The sequence below is a fragment of the Pollicipes pollicipes genome, unplaced genomic scaffold (genome assembly GCF_011947565.3).
Source record: "Pollicipes pollicipes isolate AB1234 unplaced genomic scaffold, Ppol_2.1 Scaffold_4295;HRSCAF=5057_pilon_pilon_pilon, whole genome shotgun sequence".
In the NCBI taxonomy this organism is placed as follows: Eukaryota; Metazoa; Arthropoda; class Thecostraca; order Pollicipedomorpha; family Pollicipedidae; genus Pollicipes; species Pollicipes pollicipes.
Window position 1 is genome coordinate 15,619,974 of NW_023596461.1, and position 27,500 is coordinate 15,647,473.

At 48.8% G+C, this 27,500-nt stretch overlaps 1 protein-coding gene and 1 long non-coding RNA gene across 2 annotated transcripts in view; both read left to right on the top strand.

Moving 5' to 3' along the window:
- The first annotated feature begins 577 nt into the window (after positions 1-577).
- Positions 578-3,545, top strand: LOC119096752 (uncharacterized). Its single transcript, XR_005094080.1, has 3 exons — positions 578-703; positions 2,931-3,015; positions 3,489-3,545. It is a non-coding gene; the product is annotated as an uncharacterized LOC119096752 (long non-coding RNA).
- Positions 3,546-4,132: 587 nt separating this feature from the next.
- Positions 4,133-27,500, top strand: part of LOC119097212 (chloride channel protein 2) — a 56,326-nt gene continuing 32,958 nt past the window's right edge. The window contains exons 1-4 of the mRNA XM_037220266.1: positions 4,133-4,321; positions 4,789-4,920; positions 10,797-10,959; positions 19,487-19,602. Of these exons, the coding sequence (XP_037076161.1) occupies positions 4,133-4,321; positions 4,789-4,920; positions 10,797-10,959; positions 19,487-19,602 (600 nt within the window). The remainder of the gene's footprint in view (positions 4,322-4,788; positions 4,921-10,796; positions 10,960-19,486; positions 19,603-27,500) is intronic.

A 27,500-nucleotide genomic window follows, 5' to 3' on the forward strand; every position in this document is an offset into this window, starting at 1 on the left:
GGTAGCACAGGCAGCACGTCAACACGACGCTATCATTACAGGGAATGAACAAGTCGCTGCAGCCCAGCTAAGAAATAGTGAAACAAACGAAATATAAGTAAGAACAGCTGGTCTATTTGCACCTTAGATAAAGAAGCAATCACAAAAAACAGTGTGAAGATATGCATCCGTATATGTCCGTATATGTTAATCATTGTAACCAAAACTGATGTCTGCGATATCTGAATGGGAACAAATGCTTCCTTGCGCACACTTGGGCGGTTAACAAAAATCAAACTGTCTCCGTTTCACCTCCTCATTCCCACCCCCTCCAAGCAGCCTCCAAGATACTTCCCGTCCAAACGCACGATGCTTCGAGTAGTACAATTCATTTTAGGGGATTCATTGTATTCATTTTTGTCCTCTGACGGAGTATAACGCAGCTACCATAGCTGGACATAGGCTCATACCTTATTGCCTTTCAGACAGCTGCTTCATCCGTGTTTTGTCGGTGCAGGGATGTCGGCACATGATGCAAGACACCGCGCGCCCGGTTCCGCGTGCCTGGATATGACTCGTCCTCCTCCGGCCTTTGCAGGCGTGTTGTTCAGCATAGAGGTGACGTCGGTGTACTTTGCCGTTCGGAACTACTGGCGCGGCTTCTTCGCTGCCGTCTGCGGCGCCATGGTGTTCCGCCTTCTAGCCGTCTGGTTTGAGGATGAAGGTAGGTGTGCAATGGTTTGAGGACCAATTGCAATCTAGCGCAGGATTTTCCATGGCGCCAAACACTATATCTGGTATACAAATATTTCGTACGGTGAACCTTTGTAGTATTGAGTGAGGAATTGTTAGGAGACTCCTTTGAGAAACAATCTCAGATCTGTGCGTGGAGTTTTCAAACGCACTTCAAACGCACACCCAAATGATGTATGCAAAGTACAGCTGGACGCTCTCCGTGGTTTTCTCCGGCCCCGCCCCCCCCCCCCCCCCCGCTCCCCGCTGCTCGTGACCGGGTGGGTGACAGCAAGATCCAACGAGATCGGCGAAGTTCAGCGTCGAGTGGAACGCTTAACTCGGTCTATTGCCTGCTCGTGCTTGATTTTTCCAAGTGAGCTTGGTATTAGTCTCACATTTAACTTGCTGTGATACTGCCTTGAATAATGAGGAATATTTGGCGCACATCTGGAAATTACTTATTGTCAGAAAGCGAAAAGTAGTGTATAAATAACGTATTTTAGATTTCCAAAAGCACGCACACACACACACACACACACCACACACACACACACACACACCACACACACACACACACACACACACACACACACACACACACCACACACACACACACACACACACACATACACACACACACAACACATATATATATATACATATGTAGATGTATTTGAATTTCCAGAATACGGGTATGAGTACGTCTTTGGGTACGGGTATGAGCACCATGAGCACTCCTCGTCCTGATTCTGGTAAATATTAACCCAGTGCAGAAAACCGCAGAATGCCGCAGTGCTCGGTGTGGTCTGTCGCGCCCGGTGCGTCACGTGACCTTTGGCGCTACCGCTTCCGCTGGCCGCAGGTCATCTCATTTGGGGCAAGCAGCGAACTCTCGGCAACTCGAACCCTAACCGGCACCGGTTGGGGAATCGGAAGGTGGACGCTGGAGCCGACAGGACTATTTGGGCAGACAAATGTGGCCTATTAATGCCGCCGTTTTAATAACATTTATGCTTTTGATGGATTTGATCAGGAGGGGGAAAAACGCCGAAGAGGAATGCATTGTACTTATCCTTGCTGCATTGGAATTGCGTGGCAGCTGCCAGTTCATGGCACGCAGCTCAAATTTCATGTTGAGAAATACTTTCATGCGTTTCATGCCCAGACGTCTTTCTCACATCTTGTAGCTTAATGTCATGATGCATCATATCTTAAATAGGGTGTAGTCTAATTTCTCCCGAGTGCGCGTCCTCGCGTCGCTGGTAGCCTCTTCGAACACTCAGATCATTTGTTAGGGCTTCGTTCTGTACGTGCTGTTTGGCAATAGTTTTGAATCTTGGTTTGATAGTTGATAAAAAGTTGTAACATGCAAGTGGCCCTTCCATTCCGCAGCAAGGTCCTTTCCGCCAGCCCAAGCAGGGATCTTGACAGCCAAAACGCCAGGACTTAGAGCAGATTTAGGAAATATTACCATGTTGTGACGACCAATCGTCGCCGTTGTTTGTGGGGCAATAACTCCTCCTCATCAATGACGATGAAGACCACCTCACCAGAGATGTTTGAATGGCGCCTTTTAAAACCCATAGCGTTCCTTCAAGGATCCCTGTACCAAAATCCTGGGTGGGCGTACACTGCTGCTAAAATGGAGGTCGCCCTGGCCTTTACCGATGAAATTGTATTTCGGTGACCTGATGTAGCACCTAGAAATGGCCAAAAATGTTTTAAATTTTTCTGATTGGTGCTGGAAATTTGGCAACCTGCATGGATATGTTAGGTACTTCTGAGCCTTTGAGAGGCAGCCCCTCTCCCAGGCGGTCACGGGTTAAACATCCGCGGGGTTTTCTGGACGTTACATCTACGTTGCATTCTTGTGGCGATTGCCAAGTATGACATTCTATGTAGGTATTTGGTGCTGAGGTATGCACGTAACGCGCGCCCTTCACATGCTTCGTGGCAATTTTGCACAGTTTGCTAGTATTCCACGGCCAGTAGTACCAGGCCAGGTTACCAGCATCCATACAAATTTGCTCAGAATTTCTGCGTCGTTTTATTCAAAAACAATATCCCAGGCAGACTAGCCGCACCTTTCACGAAAAGGAAAAGCTGATGAGCTTGGAAAAACTGTAGTTTGGTAAATGTTTGCTGCCCGCCCCCCCTTCCCACATATGCTTCGCTCGTTGACTCCATGCAATAATTCCAACCTTTACCATTTTCAGAAACGATAACTGCCTTATTCAAGACAGACTTCAAGGTGGATTTTCCATTTGATCCACAAGAGCTGTTTGTTTTTGCACTAATTGGGTAAGCCGGTTTAGTATCTGCAGCGAGTCGTATACCGTGGTTCGCAAAACATTGGTCTTACACTGGCTATGAAATACTTGCTGAGTCTAAGTTATATCCTTTGAAAACTCACAACACTCTGCCAGAAAATTTTCTTCCGTTGTTACTGCACCGAGTACGTTTCCAGTAGCTGTGTTGTAGGTTATTCGGTTTAGAAAGGAATAATCTTGTCACGAGTGACATACATACATCAACGGTGTAGGCATTGGCAGAATTTCCTGTCATGGTCATTTCTAAAAGCATGCGTTATATAACAATGCGACGTTTCGTATAGTGGCTTGCATCAGTCAGTGTGCGAGACGGCCTCATGCCAGATAACTAGACTACGACGTTCAGTAGGGCGGGTTAGTGGAGCCGTCTCACAAACTCGCTGGTGATCGCAACATCTGTGGCCTGTCCGCGCTGCTGTCTCGACTAACCCTTCTGACTTTCAGGGCTGTGGCCGGCTTCGCTGGTGCATTCTTCGTGTGGCTACACAGGACATACGTTGTCTTCATGAGAAGCAACGCCTGCAGGAAGAGCTTCCTCTCCTCTCGAAAAAGTGCGTCAGAACTAACGGCCTTAGGCTTTGTTCCGCGGGGTGTGGCCATCGAACCGTGAAAGCCGTGACAATCGCTATTGTGAGTGTGTTCACCTGTTATTGTTAACGAACTGCTCTCGTTTGGTGTATTTCTATCACGGCGCTCGCTTGCGGTCGTGACGGTGGGCTTCACGTGCCTCCAACAGCTTGCTTGAATGTATTGTCCAGCTACTTCACTTCAAGCCTGATTTAGTTCGGAATGCCAGTGTGTAAGGCATGTGTTTGTGTTGTAAGTGTTTCACATCTCTGTCCTTGAAGCAAAACCGTCGTCCGCGGGCTGGGGCCGAAAGCCATCCGTGTCTTTAGACAAATCACTTCTGCTAAAACCGTCGGCGGCCGCCGCCAGCGCGGTTGAGCGTCATTCACGTATCAGCAGTCGACGGCGGGGAGTTTGTTAATTCATCGCCCGCCTTTTCCAGCCTTCGGCACGCGCGCTGCTCGTTGAGTTTCGAATCGCCCGTTGCTGTCGACGCTCCCGGCCGCCGCACCTCCGATGCGATGCGCGTGTCGCTCGCGCTCCCTCCGGACGGCTGTGGCAGGACTCACTCTAACCGCTGCCGATGCCGCCCGGCTGCCTGCCACAGTCGCTTCCTGTACCCGTTTCTGGTGGCGCTGTTGATCTCGTCTGCCACCTTTCCCCTGGGTCTGGGGCAGTTCCTCGCGGCCGACCAGACCACTCATGATCAGGTTAGTGAGCTTAGGCTTTCAACTCCCCCCGTAATGTGAGCGCAACCTTTCAACTCACCCCCGTAAGGTGAGCTCAAGCTTACAACCCACCCGGTAGATGGCGTGGGATGCGCTGTCAGTGTGCGATCCTGCCTTGCCTGCGTGATTTTCAGGTTTTTAAACGTTCAGGTGTATTATATAGTCTCAAATGTGTAGCAAGCCACGATGACCGCCACTGGAGCCGATGCCCCTAGATGTTTTCGAATGTTTAAAGCTGTTGTTCTTGCATTATCTTGGCGGCGTCTGATGAAGCCAGCATCTGCAAGTGGATTATTCCAGAAAAGATCAGCCTTTTACAAGATTGAATGATTTAATGGACCACAGTTATGATCCATGAGACGAGAAAGGCTAGTCAAATGCAAGTTTCTAAAGTTTCAGCGTTAATGTCTGTCGTCATTGTCAACATATCTTTGTGTGCCGGCTTTCAGGTTTTGGAGTTATTCGCGAACTTCACTTGGTCTTCTGAAGAGCTCTCTGTAGACGAAGCCGAAGCAGTGGATCACTGGACAAATCCATACACCAACTTCTACATCAACTTGTGCATATACATCTTAGTCACGGTGCGTATCCTACCACTCGCTCCCTCAGTAGAGTGCTCTGGTGTCGGTCAGGGGTGGTATAGGTGGCAGCACAATCGAAGCGGTCGTGGCTGGGCCGCGGATCAGTGCAGCCAGCGTGTCCCTGACTGTGTGTTGGTGCGGGTGTTTTGTGCAGGTGCATAACTCATTTTTTGTGTTTGTACGCACGTGCGCTCTAGGGTCTCATTCCAGTTAGACTAAAACTGGAGTCCGGACTTCTAACGTTTCGGAACGTGGAATCCAATAATAGGATTATGGCGTGGATAGATCAGACATTTGGTGCACTTATTTGAAAACAAAAAGATAGGATTGGGACCTGGAATAGTATTCAGTATCCAAAGATTGAGACTGGGGCTCGAACTGGGTTCTGGAAACGATTTCTGAAGCATAAAACGCTGACAAAATTCGTTCACATTTAAGTTACGACCATGATGACTTTCAAATACATGTGAACGAGATAAAGATCAGCACTTAATACTCTCGCACATTTTGTCAGCTTTTGCATCAGGACTGAGCACCCATGACCAGTGAAACACGTGACATTGGATAGATGTTATCACTATTTGTCACTGTATCGGACCCACAATGAAAAATTAACAGAAACTTCGGTAGGTTATGTGTCGGGCTCGGGTGTTCGTGACCTACGGAAAATGCTTAGTTTGGTGGATGTTTTCATTTTGACTGCAATCATGCCATGTGTTGTTTAATTATTTTTAAGGTGACATGGTCAAAGACATGGATATAAACGTGTTACGAACGGTCTTTTATCATTGTTAATAGTGAGGTGCGTTTCTTTGCACAAAATAAGAAATATCGCCCCTCCGTCCTGGATTTGTATTCGGAAGGCAAAACACTGTGTGAAAGAAGCGATGTGTGGAATAGGCGTTTCACCAGAATGCAGGGCAGGGATCAGTCGCTTGCAAAGAGTGACTGCTTACGAGCTCATCACCTTTGAACGGCATCCATGCAACAAAACCGAACGTTTATAGGCATGTTCGGCTGCGGAGGTCGTGGCGAAACTCACAGCACGTCTCCAAAATGCTCACGTTAGATTTCAATATAAGGTATTAGTGGCATTACGCTGTGAGTGAGCGCCCGGTCCATCAAAGTGCAAATCAGGAAACAAATGACACGATGCACGGAGCTAAAGATAAGCACACTGGGCGCTTCTTAAATGGATGATGAGAACCATAGTTAATTTGATCGGACAAGGGTCAAGGCGACAGGGGTATCAACATTAGGTAAAAACACTCTGGAACCTGACGTTGTAATGATATATTTCCATGGGGTGGTAATTGTCTGTCCGTACAACTACCACGATCTCACGTCTGTTCGTACTCGTTTCATATCTGTCCGGACTTAAGATCTCAGTATACATGGTAAACAGTCGCTTCAGGAGGACTCAAAATGCATACATGTAGTGGTGCATTAACGTGGGCTCTGGCGGGGGTCAAACTGACTCCTCCCGAAGGTTTTTCCAGAATGGTTTCTGACTGGCGCGGCGCAGCCGCACCAAATTTTGCATAGCTGTAGATAGCTGAATAGTGGATCGTTTGGTATTGAAAAATTGGGTGTATGTTGTAAGGTCGCTGACCTACGGTAGGCCAAAGTCAGGCCATAGGTTCTGCGTAGTCAGTGCCTAGGGAATCGTGCAATCTGCAGCAACAACGGAGCGTCAGACGAGACCATGCATATCGCAGATGCTTTCTTAGGCAACACAACAATTCAATGAATAAATTCCATTAACCTAGGGTCAGTTTTGAAGGCCAGACAAAGCTCAAACATTTTTTATTCTAGGGCTCGCTATGTGGAGTAGTTTTTTATATGGGGTATCTTTTTTAGTTCCTGAGATCTCAGCGGGGTCATATTGACCCCCCGAACGAAGGGTATGTATCCGACCACCCGGACGGGTGTTAACGTGTCCATAATCCCGTCAGTTTTCCCAGCATAACTGGTCATGTCCTTGCCAACTGCGCACAATATTGTGGACAAAGACGGCTGAAAATACGAAAACAAGTAAAATTTCCGAACACGCATCACGTGAAAGTGCTTACCGGCTGCTGCTGTGATTACAATAGCGCAGGTCATAGGGAATATGGCGACATGCGACATTTTAGCGGCGCGTGCACGAACTGTCACGCAGGGACACTTAGCTGTATGGCGCAGACACCGGCAGGTTCGTTGCCAGCACCCATCGTTCATGCTTCATATCAGGCATTGTTTAATGCTGTCAGCGTCTGCCAGCAAAGCATAAGCCCGATGCACACGTTGCGAGGTTCAAAAGGAATGAAATCAGTGGTGTTTTGCGGTTTCTTTTAATCGTTCTGGTTTCAACACGCATCACAAAGTCCTATCAGGCATTCTTTGGAGCTGCCGTAAAAAGTGATCACCAGCGGCATTTGAGAGGCAGGAGTACGCACCGCGTTACAAGCGTTTCGCGGCCCGTTGCTGTATGAGCTCCAAGTACTCTGGAGTGTCCTGCAGCTTATGGCCCTGATGACATCGTTCTGCACTCCGCAGCGTCCCGCCAATGAAAGCCCGGCGACAACACTCGATAACAAGTGTGATTATGGATCGCTGATTTTGCCTGCTAACTATGCGACAACTTTGAATTTATTCGCGCTGAACAAGCCTGTATTGACCAAGGAACTCAGAACGAAGAGCCTATGCCAAATGGAGAAAACTTTGAGAGCATCTTATAGGACGACTTATGCGACGCAAAATTCGAATATTGAATACCGCGATGCGCTTTGGGATATTTTTACGCATCTGTTTTGCATCTGATCACACGAAGTTTGTTTAAATAAGGTAAACTTTGGTGAAAACTTGACGGCAAACGTAGTTTGTAGTGGGTCCAAATGAAATGTTACCGGGATCAAAAGTCACAAACCGTTTCCATCGGGCATTCTGCATAGGGTTTCGCAGAGAGCCTGGCCGTTCGCAAGGCAAATGGCAACTGTTCTGGTGTGTTTTAGTTGTGTTGAATGTGGCCCCAGTGGTTATTACGTGTAGTCCGAACCACATTCTGCAATCCGCGATTCAAGTTTGTCGACGTTACGAAAAGGCGTATTGCATTGGGTGCATCTCCATTGTTTTTGTGCGGTATTTGTGAGGTGCACAGACCACAAATTGTTTGGACGCATTGCATGCTGTTTTAGAACTTCTCCATCAAATGCACAGAGCGACGTTACATCAAAAGCTGTCTTGACGCGGAATGCAAGCACTAAAGCCTTGCTATCCAGAGTACCGGTGTAATCAGCCGCATTAAAGGGTCATGCCACATTTTTCGTGTTTGTCACTTATTGTTGGATCAGACGCGTCCGATTTCGTTGCTACTGGTTTTTTTATACCAGTTCACTCGAAATCCATCTGCACAGTCCATGATTTCAATTGGAAGTGGTCGCTCCTGCGGGATAAATCTTAGTGGACTTCCTGCCCACCGCTACGAAATAAATACATTTAAATTGCCTACCTTTTCCAATGTGTGTATTTTGTGATATTTGCAACATGTCAAATTGTCAAAATGCTTGTGTACCAAACGCTACGAAAGCTGGAAACACTTTTTAGAGAAAAGGATTTGCGAACATGAAACTTTTTGTCCTGCCATTTCAACCATACGTTATAATAAGTAGGCGCTTTGCTTTGGTTTTCCCCTGAAACGTTTAGCAACGCGGCTCTTTTCAAAGCGCAGCTGAGCTTTCAGAAACGGAGAATGACATGGTCGAAGGTCACACACCGTTCAAACTTCAAACCATGCGCTTCTCGGTAACTAATCTTTGCCGCCCGCTGTGCCAATCACAAGCATTCATTTTGACTGACGTCGTTCAAAACCAGTAGAGGTGCCCTTTTGTGGCCGCAGGCCCGCAAGGTGCAGGTTAAAACAAACCAAAAGTGGTACCGCTAACTCGAACAGCTGACAGCGGCCCTCAGCAGATTCTGCCGTCGTCATGACAACGGTGCTCATGGCGGCAACGGTCGTGACAACAGCAGTTGTCGCGGACTCTGGATACACTCTGGGACTACCAAGCAAGAAAGAAATGTAGTGCCGCCACGAAGTGTCGATAGCGTAATTTTATGTTTTGACTTAACCTTAACTTTTTTAAAACTTGAAAATAACTCGTTATGCTATTCAAGATGAAACAGCGATTGCTATTAAATACAACGAAGACCTAGTTCATGTAGGCGACAGCAGCTCGCGCACGAAACGCGTACGCTTGTGAAAAAGTCAAACGAGTGGTCATCGTTCGAAACGTATGTAAAATCATTTCCTGTAGGTGGCGAAAATTGACAGTTTACACACCGTGCGCTCAAGTGCGCGATAGAATCGTAAGCCCTGCAAAAAAACGTGACTGCCTAGAACCATGTCAGTTGAAATGCCCGCATTCATATCTGAACACCGGTCTCTAGCAAGACAAGTGGGTGCCCTGGACTGGAGCCGTAATTGCAGCTTTGCTTTTCCATTTCAGTGGCAATAGGAGATGTTCGGTACCTGTCATATCACAATAACCCTGATGTGCCACAAAAGAGGAAGAAATGGTATGCCACGCAACCGAAATGATTCCACGGGATCATTTCAAGAAAAAACAATTTCAGCGAAAAGGGACGGAACAAAATGAATGCGACGACAGCGTGCTGCTCTAGTCAGTCTGTCTTATAACTTATGTTTATATCCAGACGGAATTTCAGGAACTTAGAAGGAAGACAAATGACAAAATCCAGGACATATTGAGACAGAAAGTTGGAAAACAGTTTTTTTAACGCTTTATTTGACCCTGCAAATATAATCGTCGCAGTCGCATTTAAGGATGCCATTACGTCATTGGTCCTTTTGATGATCTTCGTCTTGAGCCAATCTCTACCTTTGCTTGTCCAAATCACTTTGAAGGACCATCGGTATTTGGTTGCTAATGCTGCTAAGATCGGTTATTATATATGTTTCGTCACTGGCCCTTTTGATGATCTTCACCTTGAGCCAGTCTCTACCTTCGCTTGTCCTAATCATTTTCAACGAGCACAGATATGTGGCTGCTAATGCCGCTAAAATCATTTATATGTGCTCCTCTCCCATGATCCACAGGGTTCCTAGCACTTCCAAAGAACAGACGTTGGACCCCGGGCAGACACAGAGAGCTCCGGTTGCTGACTTGCTTAACATGCAAGGCGTTGATAAGAAAGTGGGTCTTAAACGAATCCTGGCAACCAGAGGGTTTAACTTACAGTGTTGGAGGAGTTGTGCCCGATAGAGAAATGATTAGCGCTTCCTTAGAAATCAGCATTTGTACGCTTGCATAATATTATACAATTCACGGCCCGCTGGTGGTTTGCTGTGGTCGTGCTTCGTTGCATAGTGCTAGCCCGCCCTGTTTTTTTTTAATTTAGAAAGACGAGTGGCATGTAGCCACTGGTGTCCTGCCGCAAAGTACGGTCATGTTAACGGTGCGACGTCCTGCCGCGGTGCTCAGGTGCTGTCCGCTGATGCTCGTTTCAAGTTCTGTGCGCCTGCGGTGTCGGTGTCACGTCCCACCATAGTGTGGAGGTGCCGGTCGTGGCTGTTCCGCCCAGCTCTGTATGGCAGCAGGACCGATGTCTCACCCTGCCGTGGTGATGACGCGGCCGCCGCTGCTGTTTCGCCGCAGTTCTGTATGGCAGCAGGACCGATGTCTCACCCTGCCGCGATGATGACGCGGCTGCCGCTGCTGTTTCGCCGCAGTTCTGTATGACAGCAGGACCGATGTCTCACCCTGCCGCGGTGATGACGCGGCTGCCGCTGCTGTTTCGCCGCAGTTCTGTATGACAGCAGGACCGATGTCTCACCCTGCCGTGGTGATGACGCGGCTGCCGCTGCTGTTTCGCTGCAGTTCTGTATGGCTGTGGTGGCGTCCACCCTCCCGGTGCCGTCCGGCATCTTCATCCCCGTGTTCAAGATGGGCGCGGCGTTCGGCCGTCTGGTCGGCGAGTGTCTGGCAATGTGGTTCCCGCAGGGGGTCCGCTACGGAGGCCACATCTCCCCCATCCGTCCAGGTCAGTGGCGACGGTCAGCTCCGATGCGGCACGTCAAGCCGGCGCGTGCCTGACGTCTGCCTTCCACTGTCGTGCTGTGTGGAAAACAATTCTCTCAGTGCCTGCCGACACATCAGTATCTTCTGGTATATCGCAGGCAGTTGTGATCATGCACGCCCGTAGTGTTGTCAAAAGTTTAACAAAAGTAGAAACAACTGGATCTTAAAAAAGTGTGAGTAATAACGTTTTTGTTCACCAATGGCTATTTATGGTGGCACTACGCCGCTGACATCCAGTTTGATAGTTTTATCTCTCCCTTCTTAACCCCTGAAGAACCATTGAATCAGTGGAGATTTTCCGATGCATCAGACGATACTCATTATTTCATTCGACCAAGTCACCTGTCAGCTTACTGACCTGCACGCCACTAGTAAGGTTACAAGTCCAGTTAAAAGTAGCAACATTTGGAAAGCTTGTAAATATCTACTGAATGCCCCATGTAAAATTGATCGAATGCCTTCGATGGCACTTACTATATGTATATATATATATATATATATATATATATATATATATATATATATATATATATTAATATCTGTCTGTTTAACGTGATGGCAGTAACACGAGTAAATTGAATTAAATAGATGAACCAGAACGTTTGCTCCAACTTTCGCACACACTGACGTGCAAACTCAGAAGCTGCTACCCGCCAGCAAAGCGTCGCCGGAAAAGTTCCGCTTTTTCCAAAGTCGCAGTCTCAAAGAGCAAAAGAACTATAATTTTGTTTTGCAGCTCCTAAATCAGTTCTAGGAAACGTTGTCAAAACAGGTAACCCCTCAACAGGAATACCTTTGCTACGAATGGTTAATTTAATATATCATTGTGATTGCTGCTGCACGTACGAGACTTGCAGCGGCAAATAGTATTAGCAAGATTTGGGGTATTTCGGCAATATATAACATCATCATTTCCGACATCAGCGTCACGTGTTCTCTCGGTATTCTCAACGCGTGCATGCGGCCTGACATCGCTTAAGTGAAATGCAAGTTAATTGCAAGTTAATTGCAAATCAAACAGGATGGTGGGATATCCGAGGTAAACACGCCGTTGGCATTGCGTGGGGGAAATGGCAATGCATAATTTACGAAGTGGCAGGTAATGACCGTGCTCACGTGGGGCTGCAGACAATGACATTATTCGTCGACGCCGCGATTCTCGACGTCGCATTAGCGGAGTGACGGTGATGTGTAATCACACGGCGTGGCTAGTCAAACCTGCCTCGTATCGGTGGCCCTTTGACCTCCCGTGAATCACGGACGCGCCGCCGTCCGCTGCGTGCTCTGCTCGCCTGCCCACAGCTTAGAGTTAGAGGACGACGCTCTTTACCTGGCGTGTGGTCAGGTCAACATGTCCGACCCGTCACAGCACTGCGTAAGGCGGCCCTTTGAACCGCACGTTGCCAACGGCATTTTTTTCTGGGTTCCCTCACCGCTGTGGGCAGCGGCTGCCTTCAGCTGTTGCCGGCCTCTGATCTTTACTTTCGTTTTGTCGAGAAGAGCACATTCTTTTGCAAATCACCGCTCAGAACGATGTTGGATGGCTTCGCTGAATGCGACCGTGGTATTTGTTTTGGTGGTCTGACGGGCCATTTCGCTCAGCCGTTCCCCAGTCGCCGGAGCTGGTCCGTCGGGTGGAGCGTCATCTTCGGCGCTCTGCGTCCCGCGCCGCGACTCGGTCCGTTTTGCCAGCTTCTACCGCTGGGGGCTCGGCTGTGGAGCGGCTCGGTGGCGTGTGTTCACGAGCCTGCGGAGCCGAGCCCCCGGACCCGTGTAATACGGCTGGCGCGGGTACATTCTGCGGAGGCCAAACTCCGCCTCTTCGGCTGACGAAAGCACAATAACCAATGCTCACAATCAGACCACCCAGTTTCCGCTACTCTGTTGTCGCAACCACTCAGCCAGCCGCTGCTTGAACATGATTATTGTCAGAACTCTTGGGAGTTCAACCCTTTTCGCCCACCGTACTGCATACGCCAAGCCAATCCAAATGTTTTCCACCATTGTGTTACGCAGCCGACGTGACCCACACTACGCACATTTGTAACAGCCAATGTCTGCAACTACAGTTGCCCGCTCCCCCCCCCCCCCCCCAACCTCCAACCACCGAGCTTGGAGCTCAGGTTGGCCAGACCGTCTGTCCCATCCTTATTCGTATGCATTGGGTATCTGTGTTATTCTTCTCATGAAGTATTTCATTGTTATATTAACCGTGTTGGTGTTCGTTTAGCCCGGTTCCAAAGTCGGAGAAACATCAGGCATGCACTGGGACGGTTGCCAGTGGCGTTAGCCGGCCTTTCCTCCAAATCTCTGGATGGCGTGTTCACGGAGACGGTCTGTTCCGACATCGCACGATCCAGGAATTGTTGGCAGTTGCCACAGATATTCCGCAAAGTTCGGAGAAGTTTGTTCAATCAAGAAGTGCGACAATCCCGGGGAGATCCAATCAGGGGAACATTGCTTCCCGCAAAGCTGCTGGGCTGCGACAGCTTCCACATAGCAACACAGCTCGAATCGCCACTGCGTGTTGCCACTTAGATGCAGTTCACAACACGGGCGTGGCGGTGAGTGTAATGATGTTTCCATATTTGCGTGATCTAGAACAGTTTGTGGTGCAACCGGTGCCTTTGCTTCTGCTGTGCCATTGCAGTTTCATTAACGAACTATTGTGCCCTGCAGTTCAAATTCAGCTGAAGCTGCAACTTTGTTTTCTTAATGCAGAGGGGAGTTTTCTTTTCAGTTGTGTCAGTTGTGTGTCAGTTGTGGTGCCCCCCCCCTCCCCCACAGACGTTTTGAGAAAAAGTCGTTCATATCCCGAGACAAACAAATTTTTTCTCATTGTGAGAGCAGGAATGGCCATCTTTCCTATTCAGCTTCCAACATATGCTGTCGAAATACGTCCTTCACTCACTGTGACGGTTGTGCTTCGGGGTGAATGTAATTATTCAGCTGGGATTAATTTGTACGTACCTTTTTTGGCTTCGCAAGTGACATGATTCATCCATGACGTCATTTACTGGCGAGCTCCGTGCATGCTTGAGGTGGACATAGAAGGGGACAAATGTGAATTAAAATGCATGTCTGTCAGGCTTGGATACGTGCTAACGTGGTGTTGTTGACCAAACACAAAATCCACGGGCATTCTTTTGCGTAATTATCCCAAACAATATTCAGCTTATCGTTGCAACACCCCTTTTTGGGGCACGTGCTATCATTTCAAGTGAGTACCCCGCTTTTTTGTTCGTTTACTCATTGCTACACCAGACGTGTGCAAGTTGATCAGCAATGCAATCTCTTTTCGAAGTCCTCCTGAATAGCTTAGGATGTTTAGTTGAAGTAGCGACCCTGCGGGAGAAATCTCATTTGACTCCCTGCCCACCACTATGAAAGAAATACATTAATTTGCATTGATTTCTATTTTGTGTGTTCTGTCACACTCGAAGGTATCAAAATGTTTGTGAACTAAATGCTGCGAATGCTCGAGACATTCTGCTTAGACAACACAATATGCGAACATGAGGATGTTATCCCGCGAATTCGATAAAACGTTATACTGCGGCTTTCATTTCCCCCCTCTGACGTTCGCCAAAATGTCTCTTTTCGAGGTGCACTTTGGTTTTGGAGATAGAAGAATCACATGATCCTTGTGACGCACTAGTTCAAGCTTCAAACAATGCGCCTCTCGGTAACAGGCCTCTGCCCGATCGGCCAATCACGAACGTTTTCTTTCGCACCCAGGGAGATTTTCAGTGGTTTCCTGGATAAAGATAGCTGCGACTGCAGGAAAGAAACGTAATGTTGTAACAAAGCCTCGGCAGCGTTATTTCGACCTTAAGATAATTAAAATTGGCCTCCTTGGTTCATATTAACAGTCCTGCAATGGCAGTAACCAATGCTAGCATTAGACGAACTAGTTCTGAGGTTTCACAAGAGTATGTTTTTAAAATATGCTTCAAAGGCGGCATACTACTTCCTTTAATCAAGCACTCCCAATGGGCACAGTACAAATTTGCGTTTTAACATTCCTGCGAAAACACCCACTGAGCACAGCTCTCATATTTCAGTGCCGCGACACGCCCCGACAAAACTCTTCTCTTCTCAGAGCAGCACGCACACGATGATCCCCTCCAGCAACACTGGTCGCAGCGGTGTCACTGTACCACATTCACAAGCATCCAGTCGCTATGCTCACCATTGCAACATTACCTCCACGACCCATACATAAACAGCCCAGTGCAGACGATGCTTACCTCTGTCGGACCGCGGGCCGTGGACAACGCGTTCCCAGAGGCGCCCTCCTTTTCGGGACGCTCGCAGGCGACCCTGCTCAGCTGACGCCAGCCGTGACCGCCGCCCCGTCCGAGCCCGACCGGAAAGAGCTCGCGTGCATGGAGAGTCAGCTGGGAACCGGCCCCGTAGGATTCGGCCCGTGCTTCCTATCGGCAGCATCGCCTCGTTCGTAGCCTCCGTGTTAGCACGGAGATAGCTAGTAAGACCTGGGTAATGATTTGAGGAACCTTACCCGTACAGTAGGCATATGTCCACCAAAATTTTACAGGTGGGCACGCATTTCAAGAAATGACGTAACGATTAACCTATCAGCGATAACGCATGCATGATTGTACTCGACGCAAACATAGCGTCTATGGCCACCCTTGTCGTCTAATGGAGTGTTCGCGTGGTGCGCTTGTCACTTCCAGAATAAAATTGTAATTTAAGCTATACCGCTAACAGCCCAAGACCATCTTCGCTGACAACGAGAACTTGCCTCATGACAGCTCAAATTCAGTTTCGTGGTGCCCTTGGTTCTGATATCTTCCAGTGGCCATGGAGCCGCGGTGTTCCTATTGGTGCCTGGATCATGTCCGTTCTGACTCCACCGCAACCCGACAAATTCATCAACGTGCTGCAGTACAGGTCACCACTTCGGCGGAGGCGGTCGTCATGATTTCCTGAACAATCCGGGAAAGGGAAGCCAAAGTTATGCCAGTATTGTTGCTGAACTCATTCAGTGATCAAGTATGAATGACTTGAACGAAAAAGTATGTCTTCAGAAAGTATTTTAGTTGTGAATTCCCTTTGGGTTGTTTATCTTGATTTGACTTATTGACAAAGCATCCCCATAGAGTGACGTGTGAATCCGGTTTCACTATCAATATGCGACCTTGGCGAGCACAAATCTTGCATTTTAAATACACAAAGGTAAATGGGGAACTAGTTCAGAATTGATTACAAATCACAGTTCACGTATCGAAAAAAGCGTTTTGAAATACGGTACTGATGATCCATTCTCAACAGTCATCGATCTTTAAGCAATGCGATTTTTTTATGTGCACGGAAGCTTCATCATAAAATTTTGGTAAGTTGTTCAGTGCGTTAGCGAGGAATGTTATTCACATAGATATGACAGTAGCAATATCCTTCGTCCTCGCAGAAAAACCAGCAGAATAGTGATGTAGTTAGGTTAATATTTCGGCAACATGCCTTTATCGAAACAATAGCAGAACCTAACTATTTATCCATTATTCTGTTTTTTTCCAGGAATAAAGCTATTACTACTGTCTTAACTAAAATTGTGTCTTGCAAAACTTGTATACAACAAGAATATAACAATTTATTTGCACTGACCAATATGTGTGAGTTACCAAGATTGCCTAGCTTAATTTGCGACACCATCGGTCTGATGATTACGCGCCTTTCATCATCTCACTTGTTGGCCTCAAAGGAAGGCATCGAACTGGTTCGTAAAAAACGACAGGTGGTTGGTTTATTTTCTGAAAAGTGCGCAAGGTCAAAGTGGTTTGTGTATAATGCTGAGAACTCTGATGACATTGATAAGCTACGGATCATCAAAACTGTTTACGCTTGTTATGCCCTACGTGCGGCAAGAATTAATTGTACTCATGCACAGCTTCGGCCATTGTGGAAGGGAAATTGAGAAATACAGAATGTCAGGTGCTAAGAAGGGAATTTAGAGTGAAGCACGGAATGTCTGACAGTTTGAGATAAGCAAACTATGTCAATTTACGTCTTGGCACGCTTGGCAGCGAGCGCATTGGATGTTCTAGTAACAATTACTTGATACGCGATCGGTCATCTAGGTATAGAAACTCGTCTCTGAATATCAAAGAGAAATTACCAGCTCTCCATTCTGGTTGATTGGAGCCATCGATCTCAGCATGAGCGCTTTGATCTCCGTAAGAGGACTCAGCTCAGATGCAAATGAAAGCCTGCAGTGCAAATTGGGGTTTAAAGAAACGTTAACCGAATGCCGGCGTGATCTTTTGCTACGCCAGCGGAAGATTGTACGATGAAGCAGAACTGGATTTGGTGCCTATTAGAGACTCCGCTAAAATTAGGTGTGGGTACAATGCGTCCAGTGACTTGTATGCATTCTGTGGACGATCGCAAGCAGGGCATGTGCTGTAAAAAGAACATCGCTTATACGCGTAACGCAACAGGTTCGGCCACATAGTCAAACGCAACGAGCGGCAGGCAAATGCATGTGATGGAGCCGTGTTGTCTGAGGACTATACAACCCAGTCTCCGCATCGGTCTGCGCATCCACCAGCCTTGCCGTACGCTCTGGCGGATGGCGCCAGTTGCATCGGAGCTCTGGACGGTGCGCTCCGGCGGGAGGTGTCCGTTACACCGGAGCTCTGGACCGTGCGCTCTGGCGGAAGGCACCAGTTGCACCGGAGCTCTGGACGGTGCGCTCAGACTGGAGACACCAGTCACACCAGAGCTTTGGGCCTTGCGCGCGGCGGGAGGTGTCAGTTACACCGGAGCTCTGGACCGTCCGCTCCGGCTGGAGGCTCCAGTTGCACCGGAGCTCCGGACCGGCCGGCGGACGAGAGCGGCGGCAGCGAATGGCCGGGCTTGACTGGCCAGTCAGGTCAATCAGTCTGCAGCCAGTCCGAGGGCGCCCACCATGCTGTGAGATCGAGTTCAGGTCCCGGCAATACGGCTGATGTGGAAAGATATGTACCTCTCTTTGTGGATAATGAAGCATGAAATTGGCAATGCATACAGCGAGATTGGCATAGGAATCGCCAGACAACGCTGTATGAAGTCATTTGTAGTGAGAGAATAAGATCGGAACCTGCCCTCAGTTTTTCACGACATGCCTCAATGCACACAACTGACAGGAAACTTACGAAAACAACGCAATACGAAAGCTACATAACAGTTGCAGGCCATAACTCATCGTGTGCATGCCGTGAAACCCATTTGTACTTAAAAGTATCATATAAATGAAAATGAGTTGTAAAATAGTTGCAGTAAACAACATTATTTCAAATTTTAACGGACAATCTAAACCATGTTTTACCTGCATAAAAATATCGGAAACGAATTTGATAGCCAGCTCGCAAAAAGGTTCCGGTCGCTTGTCATAAGATACTTTAAGCTGAAATTTTCAACCTGTTACACATTTGCTTCATCTTCCACGATATGCGCACCACCATTACGGGCACGCAGAGTTTGCCTTGACCCTACGTCTGGTGCGTTTATTCCCTCACTAGTCGCGTGTCTACCTTATCGGAGGGCAGATGGCTGTTCTGACGGCGCGTCCCAGCGCTCTATGACAACGTGTCTCTGTTGTCCCCGGCGGCACGTCCCGGCGCTCTATGACAACGTGTCTCTGTTGTCCCTGGCGGCACGTCCCGGCGCTCTATGACAACGTGTCTCTGTTGTCCCTGACGTCGCGTCCCGGTGCTCTATGACAACGTCTCTGTTGTCTCTGACGGCACGTCCCGGTGCTCTATGACAACGTGTTTCTGTTGTCCCTGACGGCACGTCCCGGCGCTCTATGACAACGTGTCTCTGTTGTCCCTGGCGGCACGTCCCGGCGCTCTATGACAACGTGTCCCTGTTGTCTCTGACGACACGTCCCGCGCCACATGACAACATGTCTCTGTTGTCCCTGGCGGCACATATATGTCCCTCGTGGTGGCCCGTCTGTTCTCTGTGGCGGAGTTTCTGTGTCAGGCATGAAGGGACCCCTCTGCTTTCTGACGGCGTGTGCCTATTCATCCCAACTCTGTTCTCTCACACAGTTATTCTTTGTCTGACAGCACGTAACTCTACTCGATACAGGAAACAAAGGTCTTCAGCTCCCGTTTTGCGGCATTATGAGTTAGGAGCTCTGAATTTCAGTTATCGATCTTCATTTTACCGGGGGAAATAAGCTGTGGAGTCATCCCACTTCACATTTCACTCGTGGCCATAAATCCAGCTTGAAACGTTGAGTGCTGTCGATATAACCAATGCTTGCACTCCAAAGTTGCCTTATCAGTACGTTCTGGCATATTTAGGATTGATATCTTAGCATAAGAACTCATATACTCATACTCAGTATCGTACGCTGTACTCACATCGTTACATTCTGCACTCATATCACGCAACCGCGCATCCTGACGTCGGGCGTTTGTGTCGTCTGCCGACGCGCATTCCCGCTCTCTAACACCGCCTGCGTGCCGCTGCCTCAGGTGGTTACTCGATCGTCGGTGCCGCCGCGCTAGCCGGCTCCGTCACGCACACCATCTCTACCTCAGTAATCGTGTTCGAACTCACCGGTCAGATCACCCACATCCTCCCAGTCATGGTGAGAGCACGCTCGCGTTGTCCAGGTCTTGGTGAAAGCATGCCCACATCGTCCAAGTATTGGTGAGAGCACGTCCACATCATTCAGGCCTTGATGAGGGTACATCGACGTCATCTAAGCCCAGGTGAGAGCACACCGACATCATCTGTGTCTTCGTTAGAGCACACCGACATAATCTATGTCTTCGTTAGAGCACACCCACATGTCATAGATCTTGATGATAGCTCGCCTACATCATCTAGATTTTAGTGAGAACACGCACATCCTGCCATTCATGGTAAGAGGGCGCTTTGGCATTGTCAGTCTTGGTGATGCTCCGCCTGAACATCACGCATACTATGGCAAAATGTACATGTCTCGTCAGACCAGGTGAGGGCACACTCGTCAAATGAAGCGCATCTTGTTGATGTCAGATTATGCCCATTTTACCGCCAGTCATGATGACAGCACGCACAGCCCGTCAGTACTGGTAAGCTAGTGCTACTTCAGACGTGCCTAGTGTAGCGGCGGTGCATACAATGACCGATGTTTTGCCGTCCATAGCGGAAACGCGGTGCACAACTGCACGAGCTTCTGTTTTGGCCGTCGCCTCGTTAGGTGGGTGGGTGCCACCCCGAAACGGCATGTCTGATGTCACAATAACAAAGCGATAAGAGATAGCGTCGTAGCCTTTGGCTTAGCCGGCGTGTTGCGTGTTGTTTTTCGCAAATAAATGGCCCCACGTCATGTTGAGCCGCTGAGCTACGACGTGGTCGCCGAAACTGTGCTTCTCAGGATCGCTCAGAGCAGACTCGAATGATTATTTTAATGATGAAGATCACCCAGCTGATCAGCCATCACCAGTGGTTTCGATGATCACGACTAATCTTGCCGCTACCGCTACTGCTACTGCTACTGCTGACTGCTAATCTTACGATATACAGGCGACGTTGACAGGCCATTGATTTAAGTGTACCGAAACAGACTTATTTATTGGCTAGTGACCTACCTATAACCTTTCAGGTCGTTCGTGACTGGTTAAAAACCTTGTGATGGTTGTCAGGACGGAACAAGGTCACCAAGTCTGATAACTATGGATAAGCATTTATGGTCCTAGGCCCTAGACGATTTATGCACCGAATGTTATCCAGAGTGTAATTTTGTGCATGGTTGTCAAAAAAGTACCGATTTGTAAGCGGGGAGGCTGCATCATTTTTTTCGCCACTGAAATGTGTATGAGAGGAAAAGCACAAGTTGAGCTCAACTAGCGAGGCCGGAATAGCTGGATTCCCTTGACACTAAGCTTCTTACTTATTTCCGTTTCGCGGCTCTAGCTCAATTTGTACGAAATGACAAGATCCCCCTCCCCTCTCTCCCTCGGCAACGACGCGAGCGAAAATAGGTCCCGTCCGGCGAGGGCTATGGACTGCAGTTACAGAAGTGCACATCCGAGTTACGGCTGACAGGGGCGTGCTGCTTCCGTGCACTCTGAGGAACCACTGAAAGGGAGTAATCTGACCGATGTGCTGCGGAATGCTGCACCCTTGCAGGCGCGTCCGTCTGATATTCCGTTTCAAGCTGGTGAGGCGCGCGTTGATATCTGCAGCCGGTATAATGAAGGATGAATATGGAGCCTATAGCGTCATTGGAGCATGGGGAAGATAATCAGGGATGCTTTGCCCGGGTCTGCTTCTTTGCTGTTCAGGTCTTTTTGCCTTGTCTTTATTGTCGATGGCTCATACTTCCTGACAAATCTGTCGTGAAACGGCACCGCGCCGGCAAAGTGACCCGGCACTCTATTGAACCGGACACGCGACCACGTGTTGCAGCTGCCGGCTCTTTAGGGTAGCTGACACCTGACACCTGAGCCCCTCATGTCCTTGATTCAAACAAGGAAAGCCTTGAGCTCCTGGCTGTTCGGCATTGTGAGCTCAGAGTTCTTGTGATGGCTGTTATCGACCTGTCATATACGTGGAGATATTGGTGGAACCACGGTACCAGGCAATTATTGGATATGTTTCAATAGTCAACGTTTGATGCTGTGCTTGCGATCACTGGTGATTATAGCACAATCATAAGCATTTGTGAACTTAAACACAGCTTGAGACGCCGAGTGTTGACAATGTCATCAATGTTTGTTTGATAGCGTCGTTTAACCAGTATTCCCTGGCTTCTTGGCGGTCTAAAATTGTCAGCATCAAAACTCGCACACCTGACCCTGGATCACTGATGACGCTGCAGGCGAGCTGACTCATGATACCTAATGTCGTCTCGTGTTCTAATGCGTTCTCGTCACGCGCCTGCCGTCCATGACCCCCCCCCCCCCCCCTCTTGGGCCTATAGGGCACCAAAATATCGTGGCAAAGGGCACCACAATTTCATTTTTGGTCAACATAACCTTTATTTCCGGGACGCATCGAAGCTCAGGGGCACCACAAACGCCGCCAAATATTCAAGTTCAACTCAAACCTAGCAAATAATTAACCACAAGCAACAAAGTTGCCTAAATCTGGTGGGCCATTCCGGCAGCAGATATTTTACCGATTAAAAAACAGGAATCTGAAAATAGAGGGACCGAGATTCAAGGACTTCTTTATGAGGTGGGGGGGGGGGCTATAAAGTTCCAGTAACATGCTGTCAGTTGACATATGACACCGTACCTACATATCGGCCGCCGACACCGGACACCGGACCCCCGCCGTCCGCTCTGGCGGGAGCCGTCTGTGCTGGCGTCGCACTTCTGACGGACAGGTGTGGCTCTGCCTGCCGGGCCGACGCCGACGCCGACGCCCCGCTGCCACTCAGGGCGACAGAGGCGGCCGCGCGCTGTTTTGGCAGCGGCGCTTGTGACGCGGAAGAGTCACTTGTTTTCCGGCCGGGCGGGTAGGGATGCCGGCACGCCTGATGTATTAGATGGCCCGCGGCGACGGGACGGGCGCGGCCGGTGCGGTCGTGAGTGGCGCGCGCAGGACAGCCGATCGCCGACCGCGGCGGTATGGCGGAACAGGGCTCGGGACGGAGCCTGGCGGCTAGCCCAGCGGCTGACGGCTGGGGACAGGGCGCAGCGGCTGACGGCTCGGGACAGAGCTCAACCGCTGACGGTTTGGGACAGAGCCCGGCAGCTGACGGCTCGGGACAGAGTCCGGCGGCTGACGGCTCGGGACAGAGCCGAGCCGCCCAGCCGCTGACGGCTCGGGACAGAGCCCAGCGGCTGACGGCTCGGGACAGAGCCCAGCGGCTGACGGCTCGGGACAGAGCCCGACGGCTGGTGGTTCGCGACAGCCCGGTGCCGCTCGACCCGCCGCCAGGCCAGCGTTCCGCTGGTGCGACAAACCGCACGGTTAGCGGATCGACCGGCCCGGCAGCGGTGGCCTCATCCCGTGCCTTTTAACATTTTTTTGGGGGGGATGACTTTAAGCCGTGTTGATGGGACGAAGCGCACATGCTGTTTGAATGAACAGCAGAGTGGAAGAGTGAATGTGCTATCTCACGTTCCTCCGCCTCATTCCTTTTTTAAAACTTCAGAAGATAACTGAGCTTCTTCCGGCCCATGGGGCTGAAGGTCATTTCAAAGGGAACATTAATCATAATGTCCCACCCTCAGTGGCCTTCCCAGAGCATTTAATCATTTTCATACAAGACAGCGGCTCACTAGAATCTGGTCCCCTTTCCGGGTTTCGTGACGGAATAAATGAGGTCGGCCATTTGCGCATATGACCCCACTTAATGTGAATAACGGGGTCCATAAAAATCAGGTAGTGCGGGAGACGTGACCATAACGATACAAATGAGGATGCATGAGCATATTTCGGCGTCAGTCTCTGCTGGACTGAGCTGCATTACGTTCATTTGCAGATCATTTTAGCAACGCTTTGCCCAGGCTCGACGATTGGCATCAGGCTTGTAGCTATGTCTGGAGGCGTGGGCTCCGCTCAATACGCGCCACACACTGCATGTTCCTGTGGCATCTCGCGTGAGGGGCAGCACAGAAGTGGCTGTGCTGTGACCTGCGTGCGAGGAGCGGTGCCGAGCGGTACAACATAGCCCGCCGGGTTATGAGGGCAATAGCGGGCCGGTTATTACCGGTTATTACCAGCAGTGCTCGTTGTGGTCATATCTGAGGTCCTACGTCCGGGATGGACCGTTTCAGAGCTGTGTGCCCAAGGACAGCGAAGTGGCAGGCTAATGATCAGACCACCGGGTCGTGGACTGTACAGTGGACTGCTTTGTGGACAGCGCAGTGGACTGTGCTGTGGACCATGCGGTAGGCGGTGTGATTTACCGCGCGGCAGACTGTTTTTTTGTTGTTGTTGTTGCGTTGTTGACGTAGTGGACTGCGCAGTGGACGATGCGTTGGCCCATGCGATGCACTATGCGGTGGACTGTGCGGTGAGCTGTGCGGTGGACCGTACGGTGGAGTGTGCAGTAGACTGTGCAGTGAACGGTGCGGTGGACCATGCGATGGACCGTGCGGTGGACTGTGCGGTGGACCGTGCAGTAGACCGCGCTGCGGATCGTGCGGTGGACCATGCGGTGGACCGTGCGGTAGACCATGCGGTGGACCGTGCAGTAGACCGCGCTGTGGATTGTGCGGTGGACCGCGCGGTGGGCCGTGCAGTGAGTCGCACGGCTGGCTGTGGTGGTGCTCGGCCTGCTAGACCGCAGCGTCGAACAGAGTACGGCTCTCCCTGCCGGGGCACAGGGGCTGATTGGGTCCACGCGCTATTCAACCACGTCCGCACCATGGACGGGAGCTCGGCATGATGACATTGTCCAGCGCGCTGCTTGTATGCATGATTAATTAAACCGCCCGCTGCGCATCTGGAGGCCGGCTGTTGTGTGCGTTCAGCATATAATTTGCCTATACATTTTGGTAATGCCTGTGGCATTTGGCTACTGCATGTATTTGTGCGTTGGAGCCAAATGGCTGGATTGCATGAAAAACGTTCAAATTGGATACGCATTTCACTCCATAAAAGGCTAACCTTGCCTGGAAACAATTTTCTGAGAAACATCAACCATGGCTTCTAAAGAGCGCTAAATGATTCCCGAGTGGCAAACATCCAACATTGGTTTTGTTAAGTTGCACAATGTTTCATGAGGTCTAAATTAGTGCGAACTTTTTGGCGTTTTTGTGAACCCGTATATCAACCTGAAGCTGAGAACACCAGCAGTTTAAACACACGCCATGTGGAATGGCGCCAACCCACAGAGGGATGCAACGAGCATAAACGGCACTTGACCGCGACTTAACCTTGTCCATGGTGCATGACTGTGAAACTTATGATTAAAGTTGTATTAACGGACAGTTAAAAAACCTGCATGAAAACATCGAGTATTTTTTGGTAACTTGCCCCCTTTTGTTCCAATGATGCATGCAGTAATTTAGATGGTTCAATAAGTAGCACTTTGATTGAATCGTTAATGCTAATCATAACAGCTGTACGGTTCCAGAAGAGTCTCGCTCAACGCAATCTCGCAATGGCTGGCGTTCGTTGAAAGCAGCTTTTGCCTTTTGAATGGTAGGACTCACTAGTTCTGCAAAACCAATCACTGCAGTACATAAAATAGAGGCTTTCGTCGGTTGGGCAACCGGAAGCGCACGCAGACCGAACGGGAGATTTCACAAGTTACCCCCAGGCTTCTGAAAAAGCTGGGTACGGTCCTGTCCGATGCCGCACAGTGGTGAAGGGGCGCACGTAGTCATGTCTGGTAGCGGCAGTGGTATCGCCCAGTGGTTTGAGGGCTCATGCAGCCATGTCTGGTAGCGGCAGTGATACTGCCTAGTGGTTGGAGGCCACACGCAGTCATGTCTGGCAGCGGCAGTGGTGTCACCCAGTGAGAAGAGGGTGCATGGGCAATCTGACAAATAACAATGAATGTAACAAAAAGCAAACTTTCTTTTGCAATTCTGATATGCTATAAAGTAGTGTTATGCCTCTCATGTATTTCATCAAGCAGCGTTGTCTATCCATTGAATTTAGCACGTCATTTGGTGAATGAACAAAATAAGAGGTGCATCAGGAACAGGGTTTTAGTGTGATTAGAAGAATATTTTGGTAACATAAGAAGCGCTCCACATTATGAATATCCCGAACTGCTACCAAGCCAAACTGACGTCACGTCAACTACTGCACGCAGCATTTGTGCCGCTCTTATTCGGTGTTTGGGGTCTCAGCGTTTACAAAATATGCGGCCATATTTCTGGGATGAGAGATCACCTTAATTATTTGTGAGAATGTTTGCAGTCAGGTTTACGGAAGAAGCACTGAAAACAATTGTATGAATTATAGTAACAGTAAACACGATTTAAACTGTCTGACGCTTTTAAAACGCCAATTATGTTAAAAAGCACTCTAAAAAAAACAGTAGTCACATCACATCAATACCAATACAAGCCATTGGTACACACTACCAGTGATCACACGCATTTTGAGCCCCCGATTCACACTTTTGTCAAATAAGTGTGATCTCACATTTGCACAGCTCGCGGGAATATGAAATTGCAGGTTTTCTCACAATTTCCACACTGATCTTCAGTCACAACACCGGACTTCACCGTAACTCCCCTTAAAAACAAAGTCTTAACGGGGTTTCATGGTAATGCAGCTCAAGAGGTTCTTCTTGTAAAACACAATTTTTTGTTCAAGATTTTAAATTTGCCGTATCATATATGTGAAATGTTTGGAAAAATGCATATATACATATATAATTGCTGTAATGTTTCCCTAATTCATAATGCCCTGCTAACCCACACACCCGTGCAAGGTTATGTGCTCCGGTACGTAAGGCGCCAACCGAGCTGTCTGTAAATGATACGTTAGTAGAAGAAAAAAAAAACGCCAGCAGAAGAAAAAAGCCAGACTTGCCGTCGCGTCTTATTTTTATAACTTCGGGAAAGTGCCCATTGTTTGGGTGCTGTACTTTTTTGCAGATAGTGGCGTTTGTTTTTATAACATTGACCTGTGGTCTAGAAATAAGGAAAAATGACCCGTTCACAACGAGTGTCGCAAAACCCGAAGTTGCTCACGCTTGTGTTCGCGATACGCATTCAGCAGTAAAATCTTACTGACAACCTATCATCTTCCTCGGACTGTACCACATGTGCAGCATCATCGCCTCTGCGAATGCATCGGCGTCCATGCTGTTTTGACCATAAACGAAAAACAGCCTGTAATATCACGGGGATCCAGCGACGTTTCTATGGCGTCATTAATCAGAAGACGATTTTGAAGTTGGATGTAAATAAGCCTTTTCGTACTTTGCGGGCGTGTAACTCAAGAACCAGAGCCTTTTAGGTCTCAAAAAGAGCATATCCGTGAACTGCATTAAAACGTCCTCAAGATGGCTACTTCAATTAAAAACGCCATGCAAATGTGGAACATTTGCTTTAACATTTCATCAGCATGCAGTAGCATTACCAAAATGCATGATTAAATCCGTTGAGAACAGCCAGCGGGATTGAGATTTATGATACATTTGCGCCCGGACAAAAGCGTTCTGCGCCGTCGTTACCGAACATATTGATGACCTGACACATATCTAACATTATCCCATGAGATTCCTGTGAAATTGTTAGGACGTGCATATGTCCCGACCCTTTTTTCTTCCTTGTGTAATAAATTTGTTAGCGTTTCATTGGTGTGCGTATATGTGGTTGCGATTTTAATGCGGCTGAGTCAGAGCATCTCTCGATACAAAGTAGTGTGCACGGTTCTGTATACGAAGAGTAAAGGGGCAGACAAATATTGATCTGATTATGACTCCTGCCCCGAAAAAAATGCACATAGTTATGCCCTCGCATATGTTGCATGCAGACCAGGATCATCAGGAGCATCTAACCTCGGGAGATAGCACTTTACTTTGCGCAACCCTGAATTCGCGGAATGCTTGCGTGGCGTAAAATGGCGTTGCATGTT